Source organism: Lissotriton helveticus, chromosome 11, assembly GCF_964261635.1.
Source record: "Lissotriton helveticus chromosome 11, aLisHel1.1, whole genome shotgun sequence".
Taxonomy (NCBI): domain Eukaryota; kingdom Metazoa; phylum Chordata; class Amphibia; order Caudata; family Salamandridae; genus Lissotriton; species Lissotriton helveticus.
In genome coordinates, this window is record NC_136072.1 from 335,272,128 (window position 1) to 335,297,866 (window position 25,739).

General features: G+C 51.0%; 1 protein-coding gene across 4 annotated transcripts in view; it reads left to right on the forward strand.

The window, feature by feature from the left end:
• HDLBP (high density lipoprotein binding protein) overlaps positions 1-25,739 on the forward strand; it is a 1,657,332-nt gene that overhangs the window by 1,323,696 nt on the left and 307,897 nt on the right. For all 4 annotated transcript variants that reach the window (XM_078665718.1, XM_078665720.1, XM_078665719.1 and 1 more), the window contains exon 24: positions 13,302-13,445. In XM_078665718.1, coding sequence (XP_078521844.1) covers positions 13,302-13,445 — 144 coding nt within the window. The remainder of the gene's footprint in view (positions 1-13,301; positions 13,446-25,739) is intronic.

Here is a 25,739-nt window from a genome sequence, read left to right on the forward strand (position 1 = left end):
TGACTGATGAAGCAGGTAGAGGTCAGAGGTGCCAGGGAAGCCGGTTCTCGTCGAGCTGGGCAGTCTTGATCCGGAGGAGAGACTTGCAGCAGACCGCAGTGTTCTTAAGATGGTGCCTGCGGATGCAGGGTGACTACTCCTTAGTCACAAGGGAGAAATCTTAGGAAGAAGTCTTGAGTTCCTTTCGTGGAAAGTAGTTTCAGGATTCAAAGATGATCTGATTTGGAAGGGGGCCAGTTCCTACCTTTATCCTGTAAAAAGGGGCTGGCACGCGACTAAGTCCTGCCCTAGGGGTGGGACTAGGAGGGGGGTGGTTACACCCACTTCCTTGGCGGGCTTTTCCCCAGCACAGGGTCTGGAGTGACCCTGGAACTGGTTCCAGCCAGCCTATGCACAGTGAGCACCGGGGTGCCACGTGCAGTCACCTTCCTCTAAAGCCCTGCCTACCTACAATACACAAAACCCTGTCTGGGACGGTGCTGGCACCGCCCCTGGCAGGAAACCCTTTGTCCTTATCTCCTGCTCTGGGAGGACTCCCAGCAGCAGGAGGGCAGACTTGTGTCTCGGTGGCAGCATCCATTTTGTGGAGCTGAGGCTCTGTTTGACTTTAACCGGGGTTAGGGGTTACATACATGTCGTGTCCCTCTAGAAGGGTGGAATGCTAACCCCGTCGCCAGAATTCGCGAGGGGTTAGTATTCCAATTCGTATGACACCTTACTCGACATGTTTTGATAAAGCGATACCAGAGTTGGCATATAACCGCGAGGATTATAATGCACTTAAGAGTATATGGTATGCGATATCATGGAAACGGCTAAGGGATGGATCCCGAAAGCCGCAGACAGGCTCAGCTCATGCCAGAGCACCATCTCACACGATTCCAAGCACTCTGCCTTCAGGATTGTTAAGGCCTGCCATAGGAGTGACTGATAGGAGATCTGTGTGTCCATTTTAGGGTTAGATATAGGTATACTATATCTACAGCAAAGGGTGAGTACACCACCTTGCCCCAGCTGTCGTGCAGCCAGTTGTGTCAGTTTAGTTAGTCAGCCCAGGGGTGGCATAATACATGCTTCAGCCCCTGGGAGACTTCTGGGTACACCTCAGCCCTGGGTACAGGGACTTGGAGAGGGCCCAGTGCCAATTCAGTACCTGAGTACAATTTGGATAGAGAGAACAGCTAGGCTGTGGGTCTGATTAGCAGGCCCACAGCCAGGGAAAGTCGTAAACCAGTGCAGCAAAAAGCAAAAATCTGGGTGATCATAGGATTGCAGACCCTACTCTCCTACATGACCCCCCCCCCAAACTTTGGGACAATAAACTAACCTTGACCAGGTGAGTCTTCTTGCTCTAAGTGGAAATACCTGGAGAGCCCATCAGCATTGCTGTGATCAGTACCAGGTCTATGCTCCACTGTAAAATCCATCCCCTGTAGGGAAATGGACCACCTAAGCAGTTTGGGGTTTTCACCCTTCATCTGATTTAGCCACAAGAGGGGCTTATGGTCTGTCTGAATGGTGAAGTGAGTGTCAAACAAGTAGGCCCTCAGCTTCTTCAGGGCCCAGACCACAGCAAAGGCCTCCCTCTCAATAGCTGACCAATTTTTCTCTCTGGGTGTCAACCTCCTACTAATGAAAGCAATAGGCTGATCATTACCATCAAAATTCAGTTGAGACAGAACAGCCCCCACACCCAACTCAGAAGCATCTGTTTGGACAATGAATGGCTTGGAGTAATCTGGACTCTTTAGGATAGGTGCTGTGCACATGGCCTGCTTTAGGTCATTGAATGCTTTCTGACAGCTCGCTGTCCACTGAACTTTCTTTGGCATCTTTTTGCTTGTCAGGTCATTAAGAGGGGTCACTATGGACCCATAATTTCTGACAAACTTCCTATAGTACCCAGTCAGGCCCAAGAAAGCTCGAACCTGAGTCTGGGTGATTGGAGGAGTCCAGTCCTTGATGGCCTGTATCTTACTCTCCAGTGGCTGAACCTGGCCTCCACCTACAAGGTGGCCCAGGTATACAACCTGTGTCTGCCCTATCTGGCACTTTGTGGCCTTGATAGTGAGGCCTGCCTTTTGCAGGGCCTCTAACACTTTCCTCAGGTGGACCAGGTGATCCTCCCAGGTGGAGCTAAAGACAGCAATATCGTCAAGATATGCTGCACAGAAGTCATCCAGCCCAGTGAGGACTTGATTCACCAACCTTTGGAAGGTGGCAGGTGCATTTTTCAGTCCAAAGGGCATTACCACAAATTGATAATGCCCTCCAGGGGTAGAAAATGCTGTCTTGGGTTTGGCCTCCTCAGCTAACCTGATTTGCCAATACCCAGCTGTCAAATCAAATGTACTTAAGAAGTTGGCAGAAGCCAATTTATCTATAAGTTCATCTGCTCTTGGTATTGGGTGGGCATCAGTCTTAGTGACTGCATTGAGGCCTCTGTAGTCTACGCAAAACCTCATCTCTCTCTTACCACCCTGGGTGTGAGGCTTTGGCACTAGAACTACTGGGCTAGCCCAAGGGCTATCTGAGGGCTCAATGACTCCCAGCTCCAACATTTTCTGCACTTCAGTTTTGATGCAGTCTCTAACATGATCAGGCTGTCTGTAGATTTTACTCTTGACAGGCAGACTGTCTCCAGTGTCAACATCATGGGTACACCAATCAGTTTGGCTGGGTGTCAGAGAGAACATATGTCTGAAGGATTGCAGAACTTGCCTGCAATCCTGTTGCTGATGTTCAGAGAGGCTGCCACAAAAGACAACACCATCAACTGATCCATCATCAGGATTCTGAGTGAGCAGGTCTGGGAGAGGGTCACTCTCTTCCTCCTGTCCCTCATCTGTGGCCATGAGCAAGCTCATGTCCTTCCTGTCAACATATGCCTTGAGCCTGTTAACATGGAGCACTCTGAGAGGGCTCCTGGGAGTTCCAAGGTCCACCAAGTAGGTAACCTCTCCCTTTTGCTCAATGATGGTGTGGGGCCCAGACCATTTGTCTTTCAGAGCTGCTGGGGCCACTGGCTCCAGCACCCACACCTTCTGTCCTGGCTGGTACACAGTCAGAACAGCCTTTTGGTCATGCCAAGCTTTTTGAAGTTCCTGGCTGGCCTCAAGGTTTTTAGATGCCTTTTCCATGTACTCAGCCATCCTGGAGCGGAGACCAAGTACATAGTCCACTATGTTGGTTGCAGGCTTTTTGAGAGGTCTCTCCCATCCTTCCTTCACCAAACACAGGGGTCCTCTCACAGGATGCCCATACAGAAGCTCAAAAGGGCTGTAGCCAACCCCCTTCTGTGGGACCTCTCTGTAAGCAAACAAGAGGCAGGGGATCAGGACATCCCATCTTCTCCTAAGAGGTTCAGGTAGTCCATGAATCATCCCTTTGAGGGTCCTGTTGAATCTCTCAACAAGCCCATTGCATTGTGGATGATAGGGTGTGGTGAACTTGTAGTTCACACCACACTCTTTCCACATGGCAGTCAGATATCCTGACATGAAGTTTGTACCTCTGTCAGAAACGACCTCCTTTGGAAAGCCCACTCTGGAGAACACTCCAACTAGGGCTCTTGCCACTACAGGGGCTGTAGTGGTCCTAAGGGGAATAGCTTCAGGATACCTGGTGGCATGATCCACTACCACCAGTATAAACTTGTGCCCTGATGCTGTCTGGGGTTCCATTGGACCAACAATGTCAATCCCCACTCTTTCAAAGGGGACCCCCACCACAGGTAGTGGTATGAGGGGGGCCTTTGTTGTGCCACCTGACTTACCACTGGCTTGGCAAGTGACACAGGAGCGACAAAACTCCTTGGTATTCTCATTCATATGGGGCCAGTGAAAGTGTGAGACAAGCCTGTCCCAAGTCTTTGTCTGACCTAAGTGACCTGCAAGGGGAATTTCATGGGCCAAGGTGAGAAGGAAACCTCTCAGAGACAAGGGGATGACCAGCCTCCTGGTTGCACCAGGCTTGGGGTCTCTTGACTCAGAGTACAGGAGTCCATCTTCCCAGTATACCCTGTGGGCACCTGTGGCATTCCCTGCAGCCTCAGCAGCAGCCTGCTGTCTGAGGGGTTCAAGGGAAGGGCAGCTCAACTGTTCCTTCCCCAGGTCTGCTCTGGAGGGTCCCCCTGAGCCCAGAAACTCAACTTGATCAAGTTCAAGCTCTTTAGGCTCAGTTTCCCTCAGCTCTTCTAGATCAGCCTCCTCAGAGACTTGATCCTCAACCTGGGGCAAGGGGGAAGGCAAAGCCTTACCCTTACTGCTCTTCTTCTTGGAAGGTGTCTGGTCCATAATTTCAGGATCCAGCACCTGTTCAGTGGGGCATTTTCTGGCCTGTGACCTAGTCACAGCAAGCACATGTGCTGGCAAGCCTAACATTTCCATGTGAGTCCTCTGCTCCACTTCTGACCACTGTGATGACTCCAAATCATTGCCCAACAAACAATCAACTGGGAGGTCTGAACTGACTACAACTTTCTTTTGTCCCTTCACTCCACCCCAGGAGAAAGCCACAATTGCCACACTATGACTAGTAGTGACATTGCTGGCATTGGTCACCAGGAAATCAGTACCTGGCATGATCTGTCCAGGGTCCACAAAGTTAGGTGTCACCATGGTGACACTGGCACAAGTGTCCCTATAGGCCTGAGCCATTTTGCCATTTATTAAAGGTGTCTGCCTGTATTTGCCCAAAGTATTGGGACTTATTTCAGGGGACATATCCATATCCCCTGTACAGACAAGGACAGCCTGAGTGAGTGTGCCAACTAAGTTGTCAGACCCCTCAGTACCCAAGGTTAACCCAACTAATGCCTTGGGAGGTACACTACCACTACTGACTGTACTAGGGGGTGCAGTTGCCTTAGGGGCTGTAGTGGCAGGAGTTTGTCCTCCTCTTTTGGTGCACTCACTAAACCAGTGAGATTTACTTTTACAGTATTGGCACCACCTTTTCGACTGGCCTTCTTGAGTCTTCTTCTGGGAAGCCTGACCCCCACCCTCTTTGGTTTGTTGGGGACCTGGTGAAGACTTCTGGTCATTTTGCTCATTCTTAACATTACCCTTCTGGTCTGCTTTCTTCTGACCACCCTGGTTCTGGTTCTGCTTGATCCTTGTCCTGACCCATTTGTCTGCCTTCTTTCCCAATTCTTGGGGAGAGGTCAGATCTGAATCAACAAGGTGCTGGTGCAGCAACTGGTTCTGACAATTGTTTAAAATGTGTTCTCTCATCATTAGATTATACAATCCTGTGTAATCTGTAACCTTGCTACCCAGCAACCAGCCCTCCAAAGCCTTAGTGGCACAATCCACAAAGTCAGACCAGTCCTGAGACTGAGTTTTCTGGGTGTCTCTGAACAGCAACCTGTACTGCTCAGTGGTTAAACCAAACCCATCAACCAGTGTATTCTTCAGGACCTGGTAATTGTTAGCATCCTCTACTCTTGTAGTGAGGAGCTTATCTCTACCTTTACCATCAAAGGAGAGCCACAGTATAGCTGCCCACTGACTCTGGGGAATGCACTGCACAGTGCAGGCCCTCTCCAGAGCAGCCATCCATTTCTGGATATCATCCCCTTGCTTAAAGGGGGGCTCTATTTTAGTCAGGTGTTTAGTGTCTAAACCCTTCTCTCTATCTCTTGGGAGATTGCTGCCACCAGTGGGAGCTAACCCACTCATCTGCTGCTCTCTTGCCAGGGCAAGCTTCTCTTTGGCCAGGGCAATTTCTTCCCTCTCAATCCTCAGTTCAGCTTGTCTCATCCTAGCTTCATGCTCCCTTCTCTGAGGGGAAGTAAATCTCCTCTGTGGAGGATTCCTTCTCCCCTGAGAAGAGACATTAGAGTGCAGAGATCTATTGGAGTCCCTAGAAAGAGATCTATCTCTCCTAACTCCAAGGTTAGGCCCACTTCGGGTTAGTACTGGGGGTCCCCCAGATCCTAGCCCAAGTAAGTCTAAGTTGGCCCTGGTTAGCCTTCTGACTACCTCAAGACCTTTGTCTACCTCATCCCCAGAGAGTTCCTCTTGATCCTCCTCCTCAACTGCAGTAGCAATGTTGGGGAGATCTGGATCCCCAGAGGTTCCCTCTAAGGCTGGCATGTTCTCATGTAACTGAGAAAGCTTTCTGGCATCATATGTCTCTAAGAGACCTATCAGAAAGGGAATGGTGGGGTTAGACCCCTGCTTCAGCTTTCTGGAGACACAGATCTGTCTCATCTCCTGGAAACTGAGAGCTGCATATCTTGACGTGACCTGTGGAGGGTCAACACTGACCAGGGGAGTCTCAGTAGAATCTCCCTGGGTAGACATGCTTTTCTAGTGAGGTGTAAGTGGTGCACTTACCTACACTATGTGTTTGCCTACTGATCCCTTGCTAGAGTTGTAGTTTAGGGTGTGCTAGGCCCTAGGAGCTACAACAGCTGGTTCAGTAGAACTCAGAGTATTCTAAGCTAAGTTATATGTACCTTTAGTACTTATGTGATCTTTCACAAGATATTCTTAGGGCATGTGTGGTAAAACAGCAAGCTCAAATCCCAACCGCTGCCACCAATGTGAGAAGTTGGCCTGATGTGCAGTGTTCACTATTCTAGTGATCACTATATATCAGTCCAAACAACCCTTATTGATGATTGGTTGTAAGTCAACCTTATAGACCAGCTATCCTAGTAGCATGGATACGAGCAGTCTAAGGCTAAGACTCTAGAGGGCGTGTTAAGCCAGCTGTTTTACCATCACATTACCCCTTGAACACCCCGTGAAAGGACACCACACAAGTGTTATGAAAATAAACAGTGTATTTATTAGAATCACAACAACCCTGTACTCTTTATGAGGACAGGGTGCTAGGCACACAACTAAACTCTTACGAAAATACTTAAGTTAGCACGTTATACACAAATGCCCGAGGGGCACGAAAAACCATATACTTTAAAAGTGGAATGCGAATTACTAGCAGGTAAGTAACAGTACTAATAGGCTTTGGAATCGCTAGGACTTGACTAGGGAATCGTTAGATTACTACTAGGAGGCCCAGGGGACTCGGGTGCAGAGTGTGCACTCTCACGCGGGATGCGGGACAAAGTCTATGGGAGCTAGTAAAGGCAAAGTTAGTGTTCACGGGCGAACCCGACCTGGTAGGAAGAAAACGACAGTGGATCCTGACCCTAGGATAGTGAGGCTATGCTGGGACACCGAAGTGCCGAAGTTACCTAGCCCAGGGGCTGCAGCTGCATAGGTCTGAAAAGACGTCGGGGATCTCGTTGCCGGACCAGGAGCCTGGAAGAAGGAAGTTGCTGGCAGGCGACCAGTGAAGAAAAGTTCGATGGATCCAAGCCTGGATCAAGGAAGAAGAAACCTGAAAGCAGAGGGGACCAAGTTCTTGAATCACTAGCCAGTGATTAAGTGGGCACCAGGATGGCACCGGGCGAAGTCACCTCGACTAGGTGAGTGGGCGACGCTGGCTCTGCAGATCTCACGGACCAGGGGGCGTTGTCGGCGACCAGGATGGAGAGGCGAGCTGTCCCACGATGGATGAAGCTGTCGGCGTCGAAGTTACCCAGGATTGGGCAACAAGCCTTGGCTAATTCAAGCCCACGCGGTGGACTCAAAATGGCGTCTTGAGTGGACCAAGAGGGTCCGGGGTGCTCCTCTTTTGGAAGGGAGCAAGGGCCAGCCTGGAGCAACCAGACCAGCAGCAGAAATGTCGTCGGGCGTCGTTCAGAAGGCCACAAGCCAGCGGGCTAGTAGCCAAACAACGCGGTGAGCAGCAAAAAGCAGAAGGGCCCCACGCAGATCGTGGAGATGCTGGGAGGCTGCACTTCGGTGCTGGAGCTGCTCAGGGTCGGGGCTTCTCGGACCCCAAAGCACTCACCAGGAAATTACTCGGCGGGCTTGCTGGAAAGAAGTCGTGCAGTCTTGAAGATGGCCGGTCCCTCGAGGTCTCGTCACACCCACGAATCTCAGCGTGACTGATGATGCAGGTAGAGGTCAGAGGTGCCAGGGAAGCCGGTTCTCGTCGAGCTGGGCAGTCTTGATCCGGAGGAGAGACTTGCAGCAGACCGCAGTGTTCTTAAGATGGTGCCTGCGGATGCAGGGTGACTACTCCTTAGTCACAAGGGAGAAATCTTAGGAAGAAGTCTTGAGTTCCTTTCGTGGAAAGTAGTTTCAGGATTCAAAGATGATCTGATTTGGAAGGGGGCCAGTTCCTACCTTTATCCTGTAAAAAGGGGCTGGCACGCGACTAAGTCCTGCCCTAGGGGTGGGACTAGGAGGGGGGTGGTTACACCCACTTCCTTGGCGGGCTTTTCCCCAGCACAGGGTCTGGAGTGACCCTGGAACTGGTTCCAGCCAGCCTATGCACAGTGAGCACCGGGGTGCCACGTGCAGTCACCTTCCTCTAAAGCCCTGCCTACCTACAATACACAAAACCCTGTCTGGGACGGTGCTGGCACCGCCCCTGGCAGGAAACCCTTTGTCCTTATCTCCTGCTCTGGGAGGACTCCCAGCAGCAGGAGGGCAGACTTGTGTCTCGGTGGCAGCATCCATTTTGTGGAGCTGAGGCTCTGTTTGACTTTAACCGGGGTTAGGGGTTACATACATGTCGTGTCCCTCTAGAAGGGTGGAATGCTAACCCCGTCGCCAGAATTGGCGAGGGGTTAGTATTCCAATTCGTATGACACCTTACTCGACATGTTTTGATAAAGCGATACCAGAGTTGGCATATAACCGCGAGGATTATAATGCACTTAAGAGTATATGGTATGCGATATCATGGAAACGGCTAAGGGATGGATCCCGAAAGCCGCAGACAGGCTCAGGTCATGCCAGAGCACCATCTCACACGATTCCAAGCACTCTGCCTTCAGGATTGTTAAGGCCTGCCATAGGAGTGACTGATAGGAGATCTGTGTGTCCATTTTAGGGTTAGATATAGGTATACTATATCTACAGCAAAGGGTGAGTACACCACCTTGCCCCAGCTGTCGTGCAGCCAGTTGTGTCAGTTTAGTTAGTCAGCCCAGGGGTGGCATAATACATGCTTCAGCCCCTGGGAGACTTCTGGGTACACCTCAGCCCTGGGTACAGGGACTTGGAGAGGGCCCAGTGCCAATTCAGTACCTGAGTACAATTTGGATAGAGAGAACAGCTAGGCTGTGGGTCTGATTAGCAGGCCCACAGCCAGGGAAAGTCGTAAACCAGTGCAGCAAAAAGCAAAAATCTGGGTGATCATAGGATTGCAGACCCTACTCTCCTACAATGGTGCTCTGGCATGAGCTGAGCCCGTTTGCAGCTTGCAGAACCAAGTCCTAATAGCTGTTCCATGATAACGCTATACCATATACTCTTAAGTGCATTATAATCCTCGCGGTTAAATGCTAACTCTGGTATAACATTATCAAAACATGTTGAGTAAGGTGTCATACGAATTGGAATACTACCCCCTCGCCAATTCTGGCGACGGGGGTAGCATTCCACCCTTCTAGAGGGACACGACATGTATGTAACTGTGAACCCCGGTTAAAGTTAACTCGAGCCTCAGCATCACAAGATGGATGCTGCCACCACAGACACAAGTCTGAGCTCCTGCTGCTGGGAGTCCTTCCAGCGAGGGAGGCTCAGACAAAGGGTTTCCTGCCTTGGGAGGTGCTACCCCAGGCAGGATTTTGTGTATTAGGTAGGCCAAGGCTGAAAGGAATGAGACATGCCTGGGGCACACAAGGTGCCCTGTGCATACACCGGTTCCAACCAGTTGCTGGGTCACTCCAGCCCCAGCTCTGGCGGGAAACCGGACAAAGGATAGGGGGTGTAACCACCCCCCTTCCTGGTCCCACCCAGGGTAGGGACCTAGTCGTAGTGCAGCCCCCTTTAGCTGAATAAAGGTAGGAGCTGGTCCCATTCCCAGTTAGATTAATCTTGACAACTTCCACGAAGAAACTCTTGACCTTCGACCTCCTGAACATCAGAAGACTGAAGAATCTCCCCTATGGTCAGGGAGTGACCATCCTGCTTCGCAGGCACCATCAAGCTCCTGTGCGGTTTGCTGCAAGTCCTTCCTTCCCGGAATCCGACGACCCAGCTCAACGAGACCCGGACCTCCAGACCCCTCTGACCTCTACCCACATCCACAGCACAGCTGGGACCCGTGGGTGCGACGAGTAACGTGGAGACGGCCATCTTGAAGAAACCTGCACAGCGCTTCCAGCACGACCACCGAGGGACCCTCGACTGAGTGCATCGGGGACTGAGAAGCCCCACACCGACACAGCACCTGCATCAAAGACCAGCCCCCCAGCCTCCGCGAGATCTGCGTGGGGCCCTGTTGCCTGGTTGCTGCATTACCTGTTGTCTGGTCACTTGCCGGCTGGCTCGTGACCTCTGAGACGACGACCCGAAGATTTCAACACTGCTAGTCTGGTCCCCCAGACTGGCCCTTGCTTCCTTGTGAAAGAGAAGCACCCCGGACCCTCCTGGTCCGCACCAGACGCTATCTTTGTTCCACCGCGTGGCTTGCACTGGCCAAGGCCTGTTGACCAGATCGACGATCCAACACCGCCATCAGCAGCAGACTACGTGGGACAGCTCGTGCCTCCAGCCTGGTCGTAAAGAACAGCTCCTGGTCCGCGCAGCTACAGAGAGAAACAACCCTTCCTTCACCTGAACGCGGCGACAGCATCTGGTTCCCTCCTGGTTCCAGCACCGTCACTGGCTAGTGACCGAGACTCGGTCCCCTTCCCTTTCAGGACTTCTCCTTCCTAGTTCCATCCTTGGAACCACCGGACTCCTCCATCTGGCTGCCTTCCAGCAACTCCTTGTTTCAGGCATCACCGGGATCAACGCAGCAAACCTGACACCACTTCAGCCCTATGCACCCGCAGCCTGTGGGTTAGGTAACTAAAGCTTCTAGGTGCTGAAGTCAGTGTTCACTATCCTAGTGTCCAGGTCCACTGTTGTTTTCCCTCCATCCAGCCGGGTTCGTCCGGAATCCGTAACTTTGTAAACTGTAGTATCCATAGACGTTGGTACGCATCCCGCGTGAGATTTCCACTCTGCACGTGACTCCCGTGGGCCTCCTGCTCCGTACTTACCTAGTTCGTAGCGTAGTCCCAGCGATCCTCCAGCCTCTTGATCTCCTTACAGTACTTTCTTTCCTCTCATTCCATTGCTTCTAGTATATGGTTTGTCGTGCCTCTAAGGCACACGTGTAAATATTGTGCTAACTCGTATTTCCTTCTTAGTATTGTCATGTGCTTAGCCCTCTGATCTCATAAAGAGTTCAGAGGTGTTTGTTATTAATAAATATATTGTTTATTTTCATAACAACCTGTGTGGTGTCCTTTCATCTGGTATTCAAGGGGTTATATTGTGGTAAAACAGCTGGCTTCACATGCCAAGAGTTTAGCCTAAGACTGCTTTGTCCATGCTACCATTAGGATAGCTGGTCTATAAGGAGGTTGACTTACAACCAATCACCATAAGGGTTGTTTGGACTGATACAAGGTGATCACTAGAACTAGTGAGCATCATATATCAGGCCAACTTCTCACACTTTTCATCTGGGGCAGTCAGTTACTTTGCCCACTCAATTACTTTGCTGACTTTCTATGCACCTCCGCATCCTTCTAAGGAAGAGGAGCGTCTCCACCGTCTGTGCCCAAAAAGAGCGTTATTGTTCTACCTTGATCGTACTGAAGGGTTCCTGGATGGATGACCAGCTCTTTATAGGATAGGTGGGAGCAAAGAAGGGGCGAGTTGTTCAAAAGAGGACCATCTCTCATTCGATCATCCTCTGTAAAAAAAAAAAAAAAAGTGTTATGCCTTGGCAAAGAAGCAGCCTCCTCAAGGCCTTAGGGCCCATTCCACCAGGGTAAAGGCAGCCACCACAGCCCTCCAGTGTGAGGTTCCGATTGCTGATATCTGCCACCTGGGCGTCTCACATTTGCCCGACATTATTGCCTGGATTCTCAGGTTCACATGGATGGCCACTCTGTTCTGCAGGATTTTCTGGTGAAGAACTTTTCCGCAGTCCCTCTTCCGTGGAAGGTTTCGTTTGGATATCTTTTCAAAGGTAAGGACTCAGCAGCTAGATGTCTCTATCAGATGGACAAGTAACTTATCTTCGGTAACGCCTTATCTGGTAGAGACCTGATCTAGCTGTAGATTCCTTACCGATCCACCCATCCTCCCTGCATTGTGAAATTATTTTTAGTTTCAGATGTTACCCTTCAGGGCCCAGCTGTTCTTGTTAACACACCATGGTCAGTCACTTCATCATGGCTCTGCGCTTCTGGAGTGGAAAGTCATGGAAAGTACTGAGTTCAGAGTGGTGGTTGTATTGATTATGCGGACGTCGTGCCGACGATGCTGACAACGTCACGCAGAGTTGACCAACGCCACCGAACTGTGCGCAAGAGTAATGCTACGAACAATCTTCCGGATCCCGCTTTATGCCTGGAAGTTCAAAGGTAATTAATCTGCGGCTACCAAGTACGTCGTTACCGAAAATAAGTAACTTGTCCATTAATGCAAAGTGTTTGATATCAAACACCAAAAGTTTCAGTGAAGCAGTCGTGTAGCTGGGAGCTCCTTTTACCAGTGTCCAGCACATGTACTTAAAATGGCTTCCCTGTTCACTTGTGATATCTAAGAATTAAGTTAGTTATCACAATGGCATATTTAATCATGCAGATGTGCCCACAGATGTGGTATAGTGCACCTTGCCTTAGGACTGTAAAACCTGTTGTAGGCTGGCTTATCTGTACTGCATGCAGTGTCTGCAGGCATGGCACACACAGGACTGTGTGCCATGTAGTGTTTTCACTTTCTCTGCACCATGGCACACCGCCTGCAATGGCAGTTTGCCTCTTGGTGCTGAGGGACCTCTTATGGTGCTCAAAAGGGTGGCACAAAATACATGCTGCATCCTTTAGAGACACTCTTTAGCTAATTTGCCCTAGGTTCTAGTGGTACCATTTACGAGGGACTGAGAGGAGGTGCTAAATATATTGCCTTATGAGGAGCAATTGTAAAGTTTAAGGAAAGAGACCTGGCACTGCGGACCTGGATAGCAGGACCCCAGTGCATTCTTGTCATAATTGCATCAGATACCAGTCAAAAGGTGGGGGGTGACAATGTCAAAAAGGGGCACTTTTCTACTGTTATTTTCACCGAAAGCAAGGGTGGAGGTGTATATGTAAAGAAGGGAAACAATAGGCTAGGATTTTCTGGTCTTAATTGGTCCCAGGGCAAGACTGTTGAATTTACTAATGAGTGACTTGTATTTTCTCATCCAACAAAATGTTTCAGGCATTGAGGAGTTTCAAACTTGTCATCTCTGTGGATCCAAAGTATCATCCGAAGATCATTGGACGTAAGGGAGCTGTAATCACCCAGATCCGCACAGATCATGAAGTCAACATCCAGTTTCCTGATAAAAACGATGAGAACCAGGTGAGGACTCAAGAAGGGGATAGATTGATTCTTGGGTGAGTAAATCGTACACACAAACGAACATTTGAGGAATGTATGCTGTAGATACACATATCTGATAGACTACTAGCCGCAGATTCCTTAACGTAGAATTATCCCTAGGCATGAGACTGGATCCGGAAAAAAATTTGCCCAGCATCACTGCGCGCCGGGGGGCCGGCATCACGCGACTACGCCCTGGCGTCCACGTACGTGACGTCTGCGAGGTCACATAAGTCCCACCTCAGTGCGCCTACGTCATTGTTTTCTTTTTCTGCATGCAACGCGGATCTGGATCGTGCTCCGGGCCTTTCCTTATTGCTTTGTGTGTCGGAAGAGTGTGCAAATGCCTTCGGACTTCAAGACGTGCTAGTCTTGTGCGTGCCAGATGTCGGCGACTGACGCTCACTCCATCTGCATGTGGTGTTTGGGGGAGCACCACAACTCTACTGATTGTGAGGCGTGCCAGCAGATGAAACCGAAGTCCCAGTGGGAGCGCTGGATGAAACTTCTCTCGGCTCGCATGTCCACGTTGGCGTTGTCGCCATGCCCGTCCTCTGCAGAAGGTTTTCGGAACTGCAGCCTCCGTCTTCAACATCTTCCTTCTCCCAGGTCGCACGAGCGTCGCTCACCTGTCGGTAAGTGTCGCAGTTTGTCCCCAAGGGCTGGTTCCCAGCCTGTCGTGGGCTTGGGCTCTCCGCCGGTGGTGCGGCCCCACGTGTTGTCCGCTGTTTCCCGGTGTGGGGATGCCTAGAGCCCAGATGGAGACATATGCGACAGCTTTGCAGGCCTTGCTGGCTTCTCCTCCTCCTCCTCCTTCCCCTCCTGGAGCGTCAGTGTGTATGGCCCTCCGCGGCGGCTCCGTCCCTGGCGCTGACTGGTTTGGCTTCAGGCTCAGAGAATGTGGTGCCGTTGGGGTGCGTCCCTTCGGGGTCCCTCCTTTGGACCACGGCACCTCTGCTTCGCCGCAGACTCCCGCGTGAATTCCTGTGGTGGTGCGGGAGGTCGCTGGGACTTGGGTCGCACTCCCGAGTCCCTCTTGGTCCTCTGGGCAGGCGGCGGCCTTGTCCGAGGCAGAGGTGGCGCCACTTCGGCACCGGCGACTACTGGCCCTGGCGGCGGCGCAGGAGCTGGTGGAGGGCCCTTCTCGTCCGGTCACAGGCAGGGGACCCCTCGTCCCTCCCTGGTCCCTCTCCCCCTCCACACAGGCGGTTGCCTCGTCGGAGGTTGGGTCGATGCCTTTCCGGCCCCGGTCTCCTGAGCCAAGCGCTGTGGTGGTCGATCCGGTGTCGGACAACGATGTCCTGCCTCAGATTGCGGACTCTACGACATCGGGCCGACGCATCGTGGCTTTTTCCCCCCGACGTCGTCTAAGGACGACTCCTTCCCCCCCCCCCCCCCCCCCCCCCTCCGTCACAGGAGGCCCGCTGGCTGGACTCCTGGGGGCGCAATATATTTGCCTCAACCAGTGCGGCTCTGCGGGCCCTTAACACGCTGTGCCTTTTGGCTAGGGCCACATCTTGCTTGCGGGACTCGGCGGAGTCCCTTATGTCTGCCGCTTCTCAGGAGGGTGCCTTTGTTGACTTGCGGCACCATGTGTTGGATTGCCGGGAGCTGGCGGCGTTTATTCTTCGCTCCGCTCTGGACATCTCGGAGGTGCTTGGTTATGCCATGGCGTCTTCGGTGCCACTTCGTCGCCATGCCTGGCTTAGGGACAGTGTGTTCCCGGAGAACGTTCGGGAACGACTGGTAGACCTTCCTTTCGATGGCGCTCTTTTGTTTCACGCCCCTGCGGACTCTGCTTTTTTTTAGGCCATGGGCTCCCAACGGCGCGCCTTTGGGCCCCGCGGTCCCGTGTCCAGATTATGTTGACCCGGCGCCACCGGCCCCGGCGCCACAGGATCCTGCGCCACTGGCTACGGCGCCACGAGGTATAGCACTTCCGGCACCGCACTGGGTTCCGCTTACCCCACCCTTGCCCCGTTTCCCGGACCATTTTGTTCCAGTTTGGGATCCAAATTGAGATGCGGGCCCGGCCTGTAGTTTTCGGTGCAGTTTCCGATGCCGTTCGTCCCTTCTCAGGCTCTGCCGCCTCGACCGACCCCCTCTACTCCAGAGGCAGACGACGATTGGGATGGGTCCGAGGACCCCCTTGCCCGGCGATGTGACTCCGAGCAAGATTGAGTGGACGACCTGGAGGACGCAGGTGAACTCTGTTACTTCTGACCCGGGGTTTGCCTCTCCGCCTACTATGGAGGAGGGTGCTTCCTACATCGTGGTGCTCCGTCGGGCTGCGGAGGCTCTCAATCTCGACCTCCCTACAGTGGCTCTCAAGAACAACCTCCACACAGAGGTTTTCCAGACGGCGTCTGCATCGTCTGAGCCGCTGCTCCCTTTCAATGAGGCCCTTACCAAAGTCTTCTTGGGCACTTGGTTGCGGCCAGCCACGGGAGCGCCGGTGGATAAAAACATCGCCAGGTGTCATCGTCCGGCTCCTGGTGATCCTGCCTTCCTGACCACTCAGCCTACGCCTGGGAGCCTGGTTATTCAGGCCTCGACATCGCGGAGTGCCTTTCCCACGGCTCTGCCGGATAAGGACTCGAAAAGGCTGGAACAATTTGGCAAGAGGGTGTACTCGGCAAGCTTAGGGCTGTGGTCGGTTAACACTACCTGCTTGTTGGGCCGTTACTTCCACGCAGTGTGGGATTCAGTAGCTCAGGTCTTGCCTCAGTGTTCTGAGGAGGTCCAGGCTGTCCTTTCCCAAGCACAGAAGGTAAGGATGCGGCAACATTTGCCATCAGGTGCGGTTTGGACAACGCTGATTCATTGTGCAAGGCTATTTCCACAACTGTGGCATTGCGGCGCCACGCTTGGTTGCGTTCGACTGGGTTCTCGCCTGATGTCCAGGGCTCGCTCATGGACATGCCCTTTGATGGCTCCCGCCTCTATGGCGACAAGGCCGACAATGCCCTGGAGCGCTTTAAAGGCTCTTGACCCACGGCCAATTCCTTGGGTCTTTCTACGAAGAGCCCTGCTACTCCTGGGTTTCGTGCCTTTCGTGGCCAGGGGCGCCCAGGCACGCTCCTCCAATAAGCCTGTGCAGAACCAGCCTCAGCACGGCCGTGGATTCCGCAGGGGCGGGTCTGGTAACCAGCGTGCGGGTCAGTACACCCCCACCCCCGTTGATTCCGCCTCCAAGCCTTCCTAATCCGAGCCTCAGGGGGCACCCCACACCGGTGGGTGGCAGGTCCGCCACCACCTCCACCACTGGCAAAACATTACATTAGACAAGTGGGTGCTGCAGATAATCTGCCATGGTTACTCTCCTCTTTCTGTCCCCCCTTCCAGCCATGCCACCTCGGTACCACTACATGTCGGGGGATCATTTGGCTCTTCTCAGTCAAGAAGTCACGGCCCTTCTGGCCAAGGGTATATATGCAACAATGGTTCTGTTGGGAAGAACAATTGCTTTGATTGTCCTTATGACAGAGGGTAATTGCAGTATTACTTCAAAACTACAAATATCCAATTACAAACTAAACAAACACACCATTCTTTGGATTTAATCCTATATATTTCTCATTGTTTTAGAAATCATTGGTTGTACAAATATCTCTGATATACATATATTTAGAAGGTTGTTCTAAACAAAACTACCTAAAACAAAAACAACCAATTGGCTTACACGTGATTAAAGTGCATGAAAGTGGAAACAAGAGTGAAGTGAAATTCACTGTGATTCAACAACTAAACATACATTACAACAATTGAAAACCAGTCAAATTCACTGTACATTGGTTACAACCCTCTTATAATTTTCTAATTGTGGTTGAAACTAAGTAGGGACTGATGGATGTTATTACGTCAACGTTTCGACCCTGTGTTACGGTGCTTGTTTTTCGCAACCAGCTCGGGTCTTCATCAGGACTACAGAACGACTGGACAACCTATGAGGAAAGGAAGGGCTTTTAATATTTTAGGTGTGTTCTAATGTGTTAGAAGGTAAGAGTGTAACCATATGGTTATCTCACCTGTCTCGATCAACAACCTGCGTCTCTTCCTAAGACGGGGAAAGGAGGATCTGTCAGCCGACAATATTCACTCCTTCAAGGTATTCACTCTTCCGAGGTCTTTCTCTTCACCAAATCTGCAAATGAGGTTCTATCGTTACTACACTTCACTATTTATAATTTTTATTGGAAAGGGGGGGGGGTTTAATTGTTCTAATAAACCACTCTTTCTGGGTTTAAACGTAGTATTAATCGTACATACCTTCTGCAATTTATGCATATGATTCATCCACCAGCCGGTGGAGAATCTAAAAATTATTCGTGTAAGTGCCGTTTTTCGATCACCTGCGATGACCAGAAAGGAAAACTCAAATCAGACTCTTCTTGGATTCAGGGTTTGAAAACACAATCATAATTAAACCACCCTCCTTATATTTTGTACAGGGTAGTTGCAAAGCGCAAGTCATACATGCACTATACGGGATTTTAAAAGGGTCCAAACTAATGTCGAACGTACCGACACTTTTTAACCGTAAAATGAAGGTTATTTTCAATTGAAACACTCCATTAGGATGAAGTAAATTGCCCTGTTGTCTTAAAAGAAAACAGTACTCGCTTATTGCAGGGTCCTATAGTATTATTAGAGTTTCGTTTCTGTCAACCCACACGTGTATTAAGAATAAACGCGCTCCATATAGAAGGCTCCCCAGTAGACTTTCAACAATGCGGTGTTTTCTTGAAAGAAAAACAGTGCTCGCTTATTGCAAGGGCCTGTAGTTATATTCGAGTTTAGTTTCTGTAAACCCATACATGTATTGCAAATAAACACGCTCAATGCAAAAAGGCTACCTCGTACACTTTCAATGGAAGGGCGCTTAGAACACAACTACACATGTAATCAGCTAAAACACGATTGTTACGGCCCCCGAGCGCGGAAGCTTTAACGCCTCACTACAGGGTTCACTTTGAAGGTTTTTCGAATGGCAGCGTGCGTTATTGAAGCTCAGCTCCCGAGCAACGGAAACTAAAACGCCTCAGCGCAGAGGTCGCTATAAACATTTCTAGGCGGCAAACTGCGTTATTCAATTATAATACAAAGGGGTTCGGCAGGACCTATGGTGTGGGTCCTACTTACTGTTTTGGAGTCAGAGCAACGTCTCTCTCTCCTTCGACGATTCGATCGGAGATACTATAATTCCGCCCCTTACGGAGTCCCTTTTAAGTCAAACTTCATATGTTACACGTGACCTAAAGCGAGCACTGTTTTTCTTTCAAGACAACACCGCATTGTTGAAAGTCTACTGGGGAGCCTTCTATATGGAGCGCGTTTATTCTTAATACACGTATGGGTTGACAGAAACTAAACTCGAATAATACTACAGGACCCTGCAATAAGCGAGTACTGTTTTCTTTTAAGACAACAGGGCAATTTACTTCATCCTAATGGAGTGTTTCAATTGAAAATAACCTTCATTTTACGGTTAAAAAGCGTCGGTACGTTCTACATTAGTTTGGACCCTTCTAAAATCCCGTATAGTGCATGTATGACTTGCGCTTTGCAACTACCCTGTACAAAATAGAAGGAGGGTGGTTTAATTATGATTGTGTTTTCAAACCCTGAATCCAAGAAGAGTCTGATTTGAGTTTTCCTGTCTTGTCATTGCAGGTGATCGAAAAACGGCACTTACACTAATAATTTTTAGATTCTCCACCGGCTGGTGGATGAATCATATGCATAAATTGCAGAAGGTATGTACGATTAATACTATGTTTAAACCCAGAAAGAGTGGTTTATTAGAACAATGAAAACACCCCCCCCCCACCCTTTTCTAATAAAAAATTTAAATAGTGAAGTGTAGTAACGATAGAACCTCATTTGCAGATTTGGTGAAGAGAAAGACCTCGGAAGAGTGAATACCTTGAAGGAGTGAATATTGTCGGCTGACCGTTCCTCCTTTCCCCGTCTTAGAAAGAGACGCAGGTTGTTGATCGCGACAGGTGAGATAACCATATGGTTACACTCTTACCTTCTAACACATTAGAACACACCTAAAATATTAAAAGCCCTTCCTTTCTGTAGTCCTGATGAAGACCCGAGCTGGTTGCGAAAAACAAGCACCGTAACACAGGGTCTAATCGTCGACGTAATAACATCCATCAGTCCCTACTTCGTTTCAACCACAATTAGAAAATTATAAGAGGGTTGTAACCAATGTACAGTGAATTGTGGACTGGTTTTTAATTGTATGTATGTTTAGTTGTTGAATCACAGTGAATGTCACTTCACTCTTGTTTTCACTTTCATGCACTTTAATCACGTGTAAGCCAATTGGTTGTTTTTTTTTAGGTAGTTTTGTTTAGGACAACCTTCTAAATATATGTATATCAGAGATATTTGTACAACCAATGATTTCTAAAATAATGAGAAATATATAGGATTAAATCCAAAGAATGGTGTTTAGTTTGTAATTGGATATTTGTAATTTTGAAGTAATACTGCAAATACCCTCTGTCATAAGGACAATCAAAGCAATTTTTCTTCCCAACAGAACCATTGTTGCATATATACACTTGGAACCCAGGTTCTGAGGGTCATAGGGCCACCCCATTATAATTAATGCTTCTGGCCAAGGGGGCCATCGAGTGCGTTCCCGGTCAGGAAGTAGGGAGTGGGTGTTATTCCCACTACTTCCTGGTCCTCAAGAAGGACAAGGGGGGCCTGCACCCCATCTTGGACCTCCGGGATGCCAATCGCTTCCTCCGGAAGGAGAAGTTCAAGATGCTGGCTCTGGCTGCCCTGGACCCTGGAGACTGGATGGTAGCATTGGACTTGCAGGATGCTTATTTTCACCTCCCCGTCCCACCGGCGCTATCTGCGGTTCACGGTAGGCAAGGAGCATTTTCAGTTTGCCGTGCTCCCCTTCGGCCTTACCAGTGCACCTCGGGTGTTCACAAAGGTGATGGCGGTGGTCGCAGGTCATCTGCGCAGGTTAGGAGTGTCAGTCTTCCCCTGCCTAGATTACTGGCTTTTGAAGGCGGGCTTGCCCCAGGCAGTCGTTAACCACCTCCAGACTACGGCCGACCTCCTGCATTTGTTGGGGTTCTCCGTCAATGTGCCGTAGTCGCACATGAGTCCCTCTCTGAAGCTCCCCTTCATCGGAGTGGTTCTGGATTCGACGCTGTTTCAGGTTTATCCACCCAAGCAGCGAGTCCGGGATATTCAAGCTAGGAATCCGATCTTTCAGCCTCTATCCCGGGTTTCGGTCAGGATGACCCTCCGGCTTCTGGGCCTGATGGCCTCCTGCATCCTGCTGGTGACACGTGCCAGATGGCATATGCGGGCTCTGCAGTGAGACCTGAAGTTCCAGTGGGTGCAACATCAGGGGAACCTGTCCGACCATGTTCAGATCTCAGAGGGCACTGCACGGCAGTTGCAGTGGTGGCTCACGAGTCGCGATTGGGTCAGTGGCAGATCCCTCTCCCTTCCCCAACCGCAGCACACAGCGGTGACGGATGCCTCCCTCCTGGGATGGGGAGGCCACCTGGGAGAGGCGGAGATCAGAGGCCTATGGTCTCTGGCGGAGTCCCGGCTCCATATCAACCTTCTGGAGCTGTGGGCGATCCGACTTGCACTGAAGGCATTCCTTCCCTCTGTCCGGGGAAGTGTAGCGCAGGTGTTCACGGACAACACCACCGCCATGTGGTATTGCAACAAGCTGGGCGGGGTGGGGTCCTTGACCCTATGTAAAGATGCTCTGCGCCTCTGGACATAACTGGAACGTCAAGGCATTACCTTGGTGGTTCAACACCTGGCAGGTTCCCTGAATGCCAGGGCGGACAAACTCCGCCACCAGTGCATGATGGATCACAAATGGCGTCTTAACTCGTACGTGGCGCAAGGTCTTTTTCAGCAGTGGTGAGAGCCTTGGTTAGATCTATTCACCACCGAAGAGAACGCACAATGTCATCAGTTATGCGCGTTGGAATTTCCAAGGCGGCACTCGCTCGGAGATGCTTTTCGTTGCGAGTGGAGTTGCGGTCTGTGAGAAAGTGCCATCTTTCTTGCCTTGGTATGCCCCCACTTTTTTCTGAACTGCTGATGTACTTTGACTGAGTGTGCCCTGGGTCCCTGCCAATCAGGTGCCCAGGGCCTGTGTTCCTTACCTACAAAAAAAGCCATGCTGAAACAAAATACCCAATTGGTATCGCTGGCTCCTGTCAGCCCCTAGTAAATGGTACCCTAGGTACCCAGGGCATGGTTACCAGAGAAGACCCTTGAGGGCCGCAGCACTTATTGTGCCACCCTCAGGGGCCCTGTACCCTGGCTCCCTCACACTGCCTTTGCAGGCTGAGGGCCTAAGTACAGAACTAAAGCAAGAGTAAACGTGGCACACATCCCTGTGTGCCATGCCCACAGAACCCACTTCCCTGGCATACTTCAGTCAAACCTCTAGCTGGGTGCCCTATGCCAGAGGTGAGGGCCCAGGTGCATGAGCCCTGTGCCCCTACAGTACTCAGGGCTATTCCTGGGCACTGTAAGTGCAGTGTTGCCATTTAAGAGTATATGGTGCTGGGAGGTTGTCATTCACGAACTCCACAGCACCATAATGGCTTCACTGAAGACTGACAAGTTTGGTACCAAACTTCTCAGCAACTTAAACCCGCACTGATGCCAGTGTGGGATTTAATGTAAAATGCACGAGAGGGCATCTTAGAGATGCCCTCCAAAAACCGGAACCTACAATCCACGTCTGGGCGGCTGCAAAGGCATCCACGCAGCAGACATGTTGCTGGACCCCTGGGTAGAGAGCCCCTCGCTCTCCTGGGTCTGCAACAAAGCACATTCTGGGCGAGGTGCTATGTCTCCTCCCCCAGGATGGACAGGGGGAAGTTTCAAAGGCATACCGCCTCTGAGAGCTTCCCCAGACCATTTGCTGTGCCCAGCAACCAGCCCCCACCAGTCCTACCCCCACTCTGGTGGGAAGCCTGGCGGGAAAAACTACGTCAGGAAAGGGGGGGGATGCCAACCTGTGCCAACTCCAGCCCTCAGGTGGAGGAGGTAGGTGAAGCACGACCCCGGGCTCCGGCCATCTTGTAGATGGGGACTCCTGCCCAATCCCAGCTAGGCTCCTGCCCCCCTCCCACCGGAGAGGAGCAGGCTAGGGGGTGTACTCACCCCAGGACAGGGACCCATTGGCCCCTGCCCTTGTCTTACCTGTAACACCCCTAAAATTAGTATTTAGAGGCTCCCTGAACCTTCCTTCCTCAGATCCCGATATCCAAAAGAAGAAAGGAGATCAAGAAGACGACCTGCCGTGCAGCTGCTAACAGGACAACAACAACTGACTTGTATGCAGTGCTCACTATTCTAGTGATCACTATGTGTCAGTCCAGACAACCCTTATTGATGATTGGTTGTAAGTCAACCTTATAGACCAGCTATCCTAGTAGCATGGATACGAGCAGTCTAAGGCTAAGACTCTAGAGGGCGTGTTAAGCCAGCTGTTTTACCATCACATATACCCCTTGAACACCAAGTGAAAGGACACCACACAAGTTGTTATGAAAATGAATGTATATTTATTTCTAACAAGACTACCCTGGCTCTTTATGAGACAGGGAGCTAAGCACACAACAAAACTCTTACGAAAATACTTAAAGTCCCACAATTTACACAAATGCCCGAGGGGCACGAAAAACCATATACTATACAAGTGGAATGCGAAATTACTAGCAGGTAAGTAATACTTTTCTAGACTGTAGAAACGCTAGGCCTACAATGCTGAACCCTTGGATTAGAAGCAGGAGGCCTAGGGACGCCGTGTGGAGAGTGGGAACTCTCACGCGTAATGCGGGAACAAGTCTATGGATACTAGCAATTGCAAAGTTACTGTTCTCGGGCGAACCCGACTAGGTGGGTCGAAAACAAGAGTGGATCCGAACACTTGGAGTGTTGGACTATGCTGGAGCACTGGAGTACTCGGTTTACCTAGCCCAGGGGCTGCGGCTGCATAGGGTTCAAGTTGCGTCGGAAACCCTCGTTGAAGAACCAGGAGCCTGAAGAAAGAAGTTGCTGGCAGGCGGCCAGTGAAGAAGTTTGTGGTGATCCAAGCCTGGATCAGGGAAGAAGAAGAAGACCTGTAAACAGAGGGGACCAAGTTCTGAATCACTAGCCAGTGATTTAGGTGGGCACCAGGATGGCACCGGACGAAGTCACCTCGATCAGGTGAGTGGGCGCTGCTGGGCTCTGCAGTCTCTTGGACCAGGAGGCGTTGTCGGCGACCAGGATGGAGGTGCGAGCTGTCCCACGAAGGTGTCTGCTGTCAACGTCGCTGGACCCAGGATTGGGGCAACAAGTCTTGGCAAATGCAAGCCCACGCGGTGGACTCAAAATGTCGTCTGGAGTGGACCACGAGGGTCCGGGGTGCTCCTCTGTTGGAGGGGAGCAAGGGCCAGTCTGGAGCAACCAGACCAGCGGTGTTTGTCGTCGAAGTTCGTCGTCAGAGGGCCACTAGCCAACGGGCAAGCGACCGGGACAACGCGGTGAGCAGCAAAGAGCAGAAGGGCCCCACGCAGATCTCGTGGATGCAGGGGGGCTGAACTTCGGTGCTGGAGCTGCTCAGGGTCGGGGCTTCTCTTACCACAAAGCACTCAGTCGAGGGTCACTCGGTGGTCGTGCTGGACAAGCGTCGTGCAGTCTTTAAAGATGGCCGGTCCCTCGAGGTCTCGTCACACCCACGGATCACAGCTGGGCTGATGATGCAGGTTGAGGTCAGAGGTGCCAGGGAAGCCGGTTCTCGTCGTGCTGGGCAGTCTTGATCCGGAGGAGAGACTTACAGCAAACCGCGATGCTTGGTTGGTGCCTGCTGCTGCAGGGTGACTACTCCTTATCACAAGGGAGAAATCTTGAGAAGAAGTCGAGAGTTCCTTTCGTAGAAAGTAGTTTCAGGATTCAAAGATGATCTAATCTGGAAGGGGGCCTGCTCCTACCTTTATCCTACAAAAGGGGGCTGGCACGCGACTAAGTCCTGCCCTATGGGTGGGACTAGGAGGGGGGTGGTTACACCCCTCTCCTTTGGCGGGCTTTTCCCCAGCTCAGGGTCTGGTGTGCCCCTGGAACTGGTTCAAGCCGGCCTATGCACAGTGAGCACCGGGGTGCCACTTGCAGTCACCTTCCTCTAAAGCCCTGCCTACCTAGGATGCACAAAATCCTGTCTGGGACGGTGCTGGCACCGCCCCTGACAGGAAACCCTTTGTCCTTGCCTCCTGCGCTGGGAGGACTCCCAGCAACAGGAGGGCAGACTTGTGTCTCGGTGGCAGCATCCATTTTGTGGAGCTAAGGCTCTGTCTGACTTTAACCGGGGTTACAGGTTACCAACATGTCGTGTCCCTCTAGAAGGGTGGAATGCTAACCCCGTCACCAGAATTGGCGAGGGGTTAGTATTCCAATTCGTATGACACCTTACTCGACATGTTTTGATAAAGCGATACCAGAGTTGGCATATAACCGCGAGGATTATAATGCACTTAAGAGTATATGGTATGCGATATCATGGAAACGGCTAAGGGATAGATCCCGAAAGTCGCAGACAGGCTCAGCTCATGCCAGAGCACCATCTCACACGATTCCAATCACTCTGCCTTCAGGATTGTCAAGGCCTGCCATAGGAGTGACTGATAGGAGATCTGTGTGCCCATTTAGGTTTAGATATAGGTATACTATATCTAAAGCAAAGGGTGAGTACACCACTTTGCCCCAGCTGTCAAGCAGCCAGTTGTGTCTGTTTGGTTAGTCAGCCCAGGGGTGGCATAATACATGCTGCAGCCCCTGGGAGACTTCTGGGTGCACCTCAGCCCTGGGTACAGGGACTTAGAGAGGGCCCAGTGCCAATTCAGTACCTGGGTACAATTTGGGATAGAGAGAACAGCTAGGCTGTGTAGGAAGGTAGATCCCTGACTATGGTTGCCCCCAACTTTTTGCCTGGTGTTTTGCTGGTTTTCTGACTTAGTTGACCTGGGGCCCTGCTATTCGGGACCCCAGGCCTACTGCTCTCCCTGTAAAATGGATTCCATGTACCTTAGGTACATATCTAATTGGATACTGAGGCACCTTATCAGTCCCTGTACAGTGTACCTTAGGTACCCAGGGCATGGGTGTACCCAGGGCCTACCAGGGGCTACAGCATGTATTATGCCACCCCTGGCTGGCCATCCAAATCTGACACAACTGGCTGCACGACAGCTGGGGCATGGTGGTTTAATCACC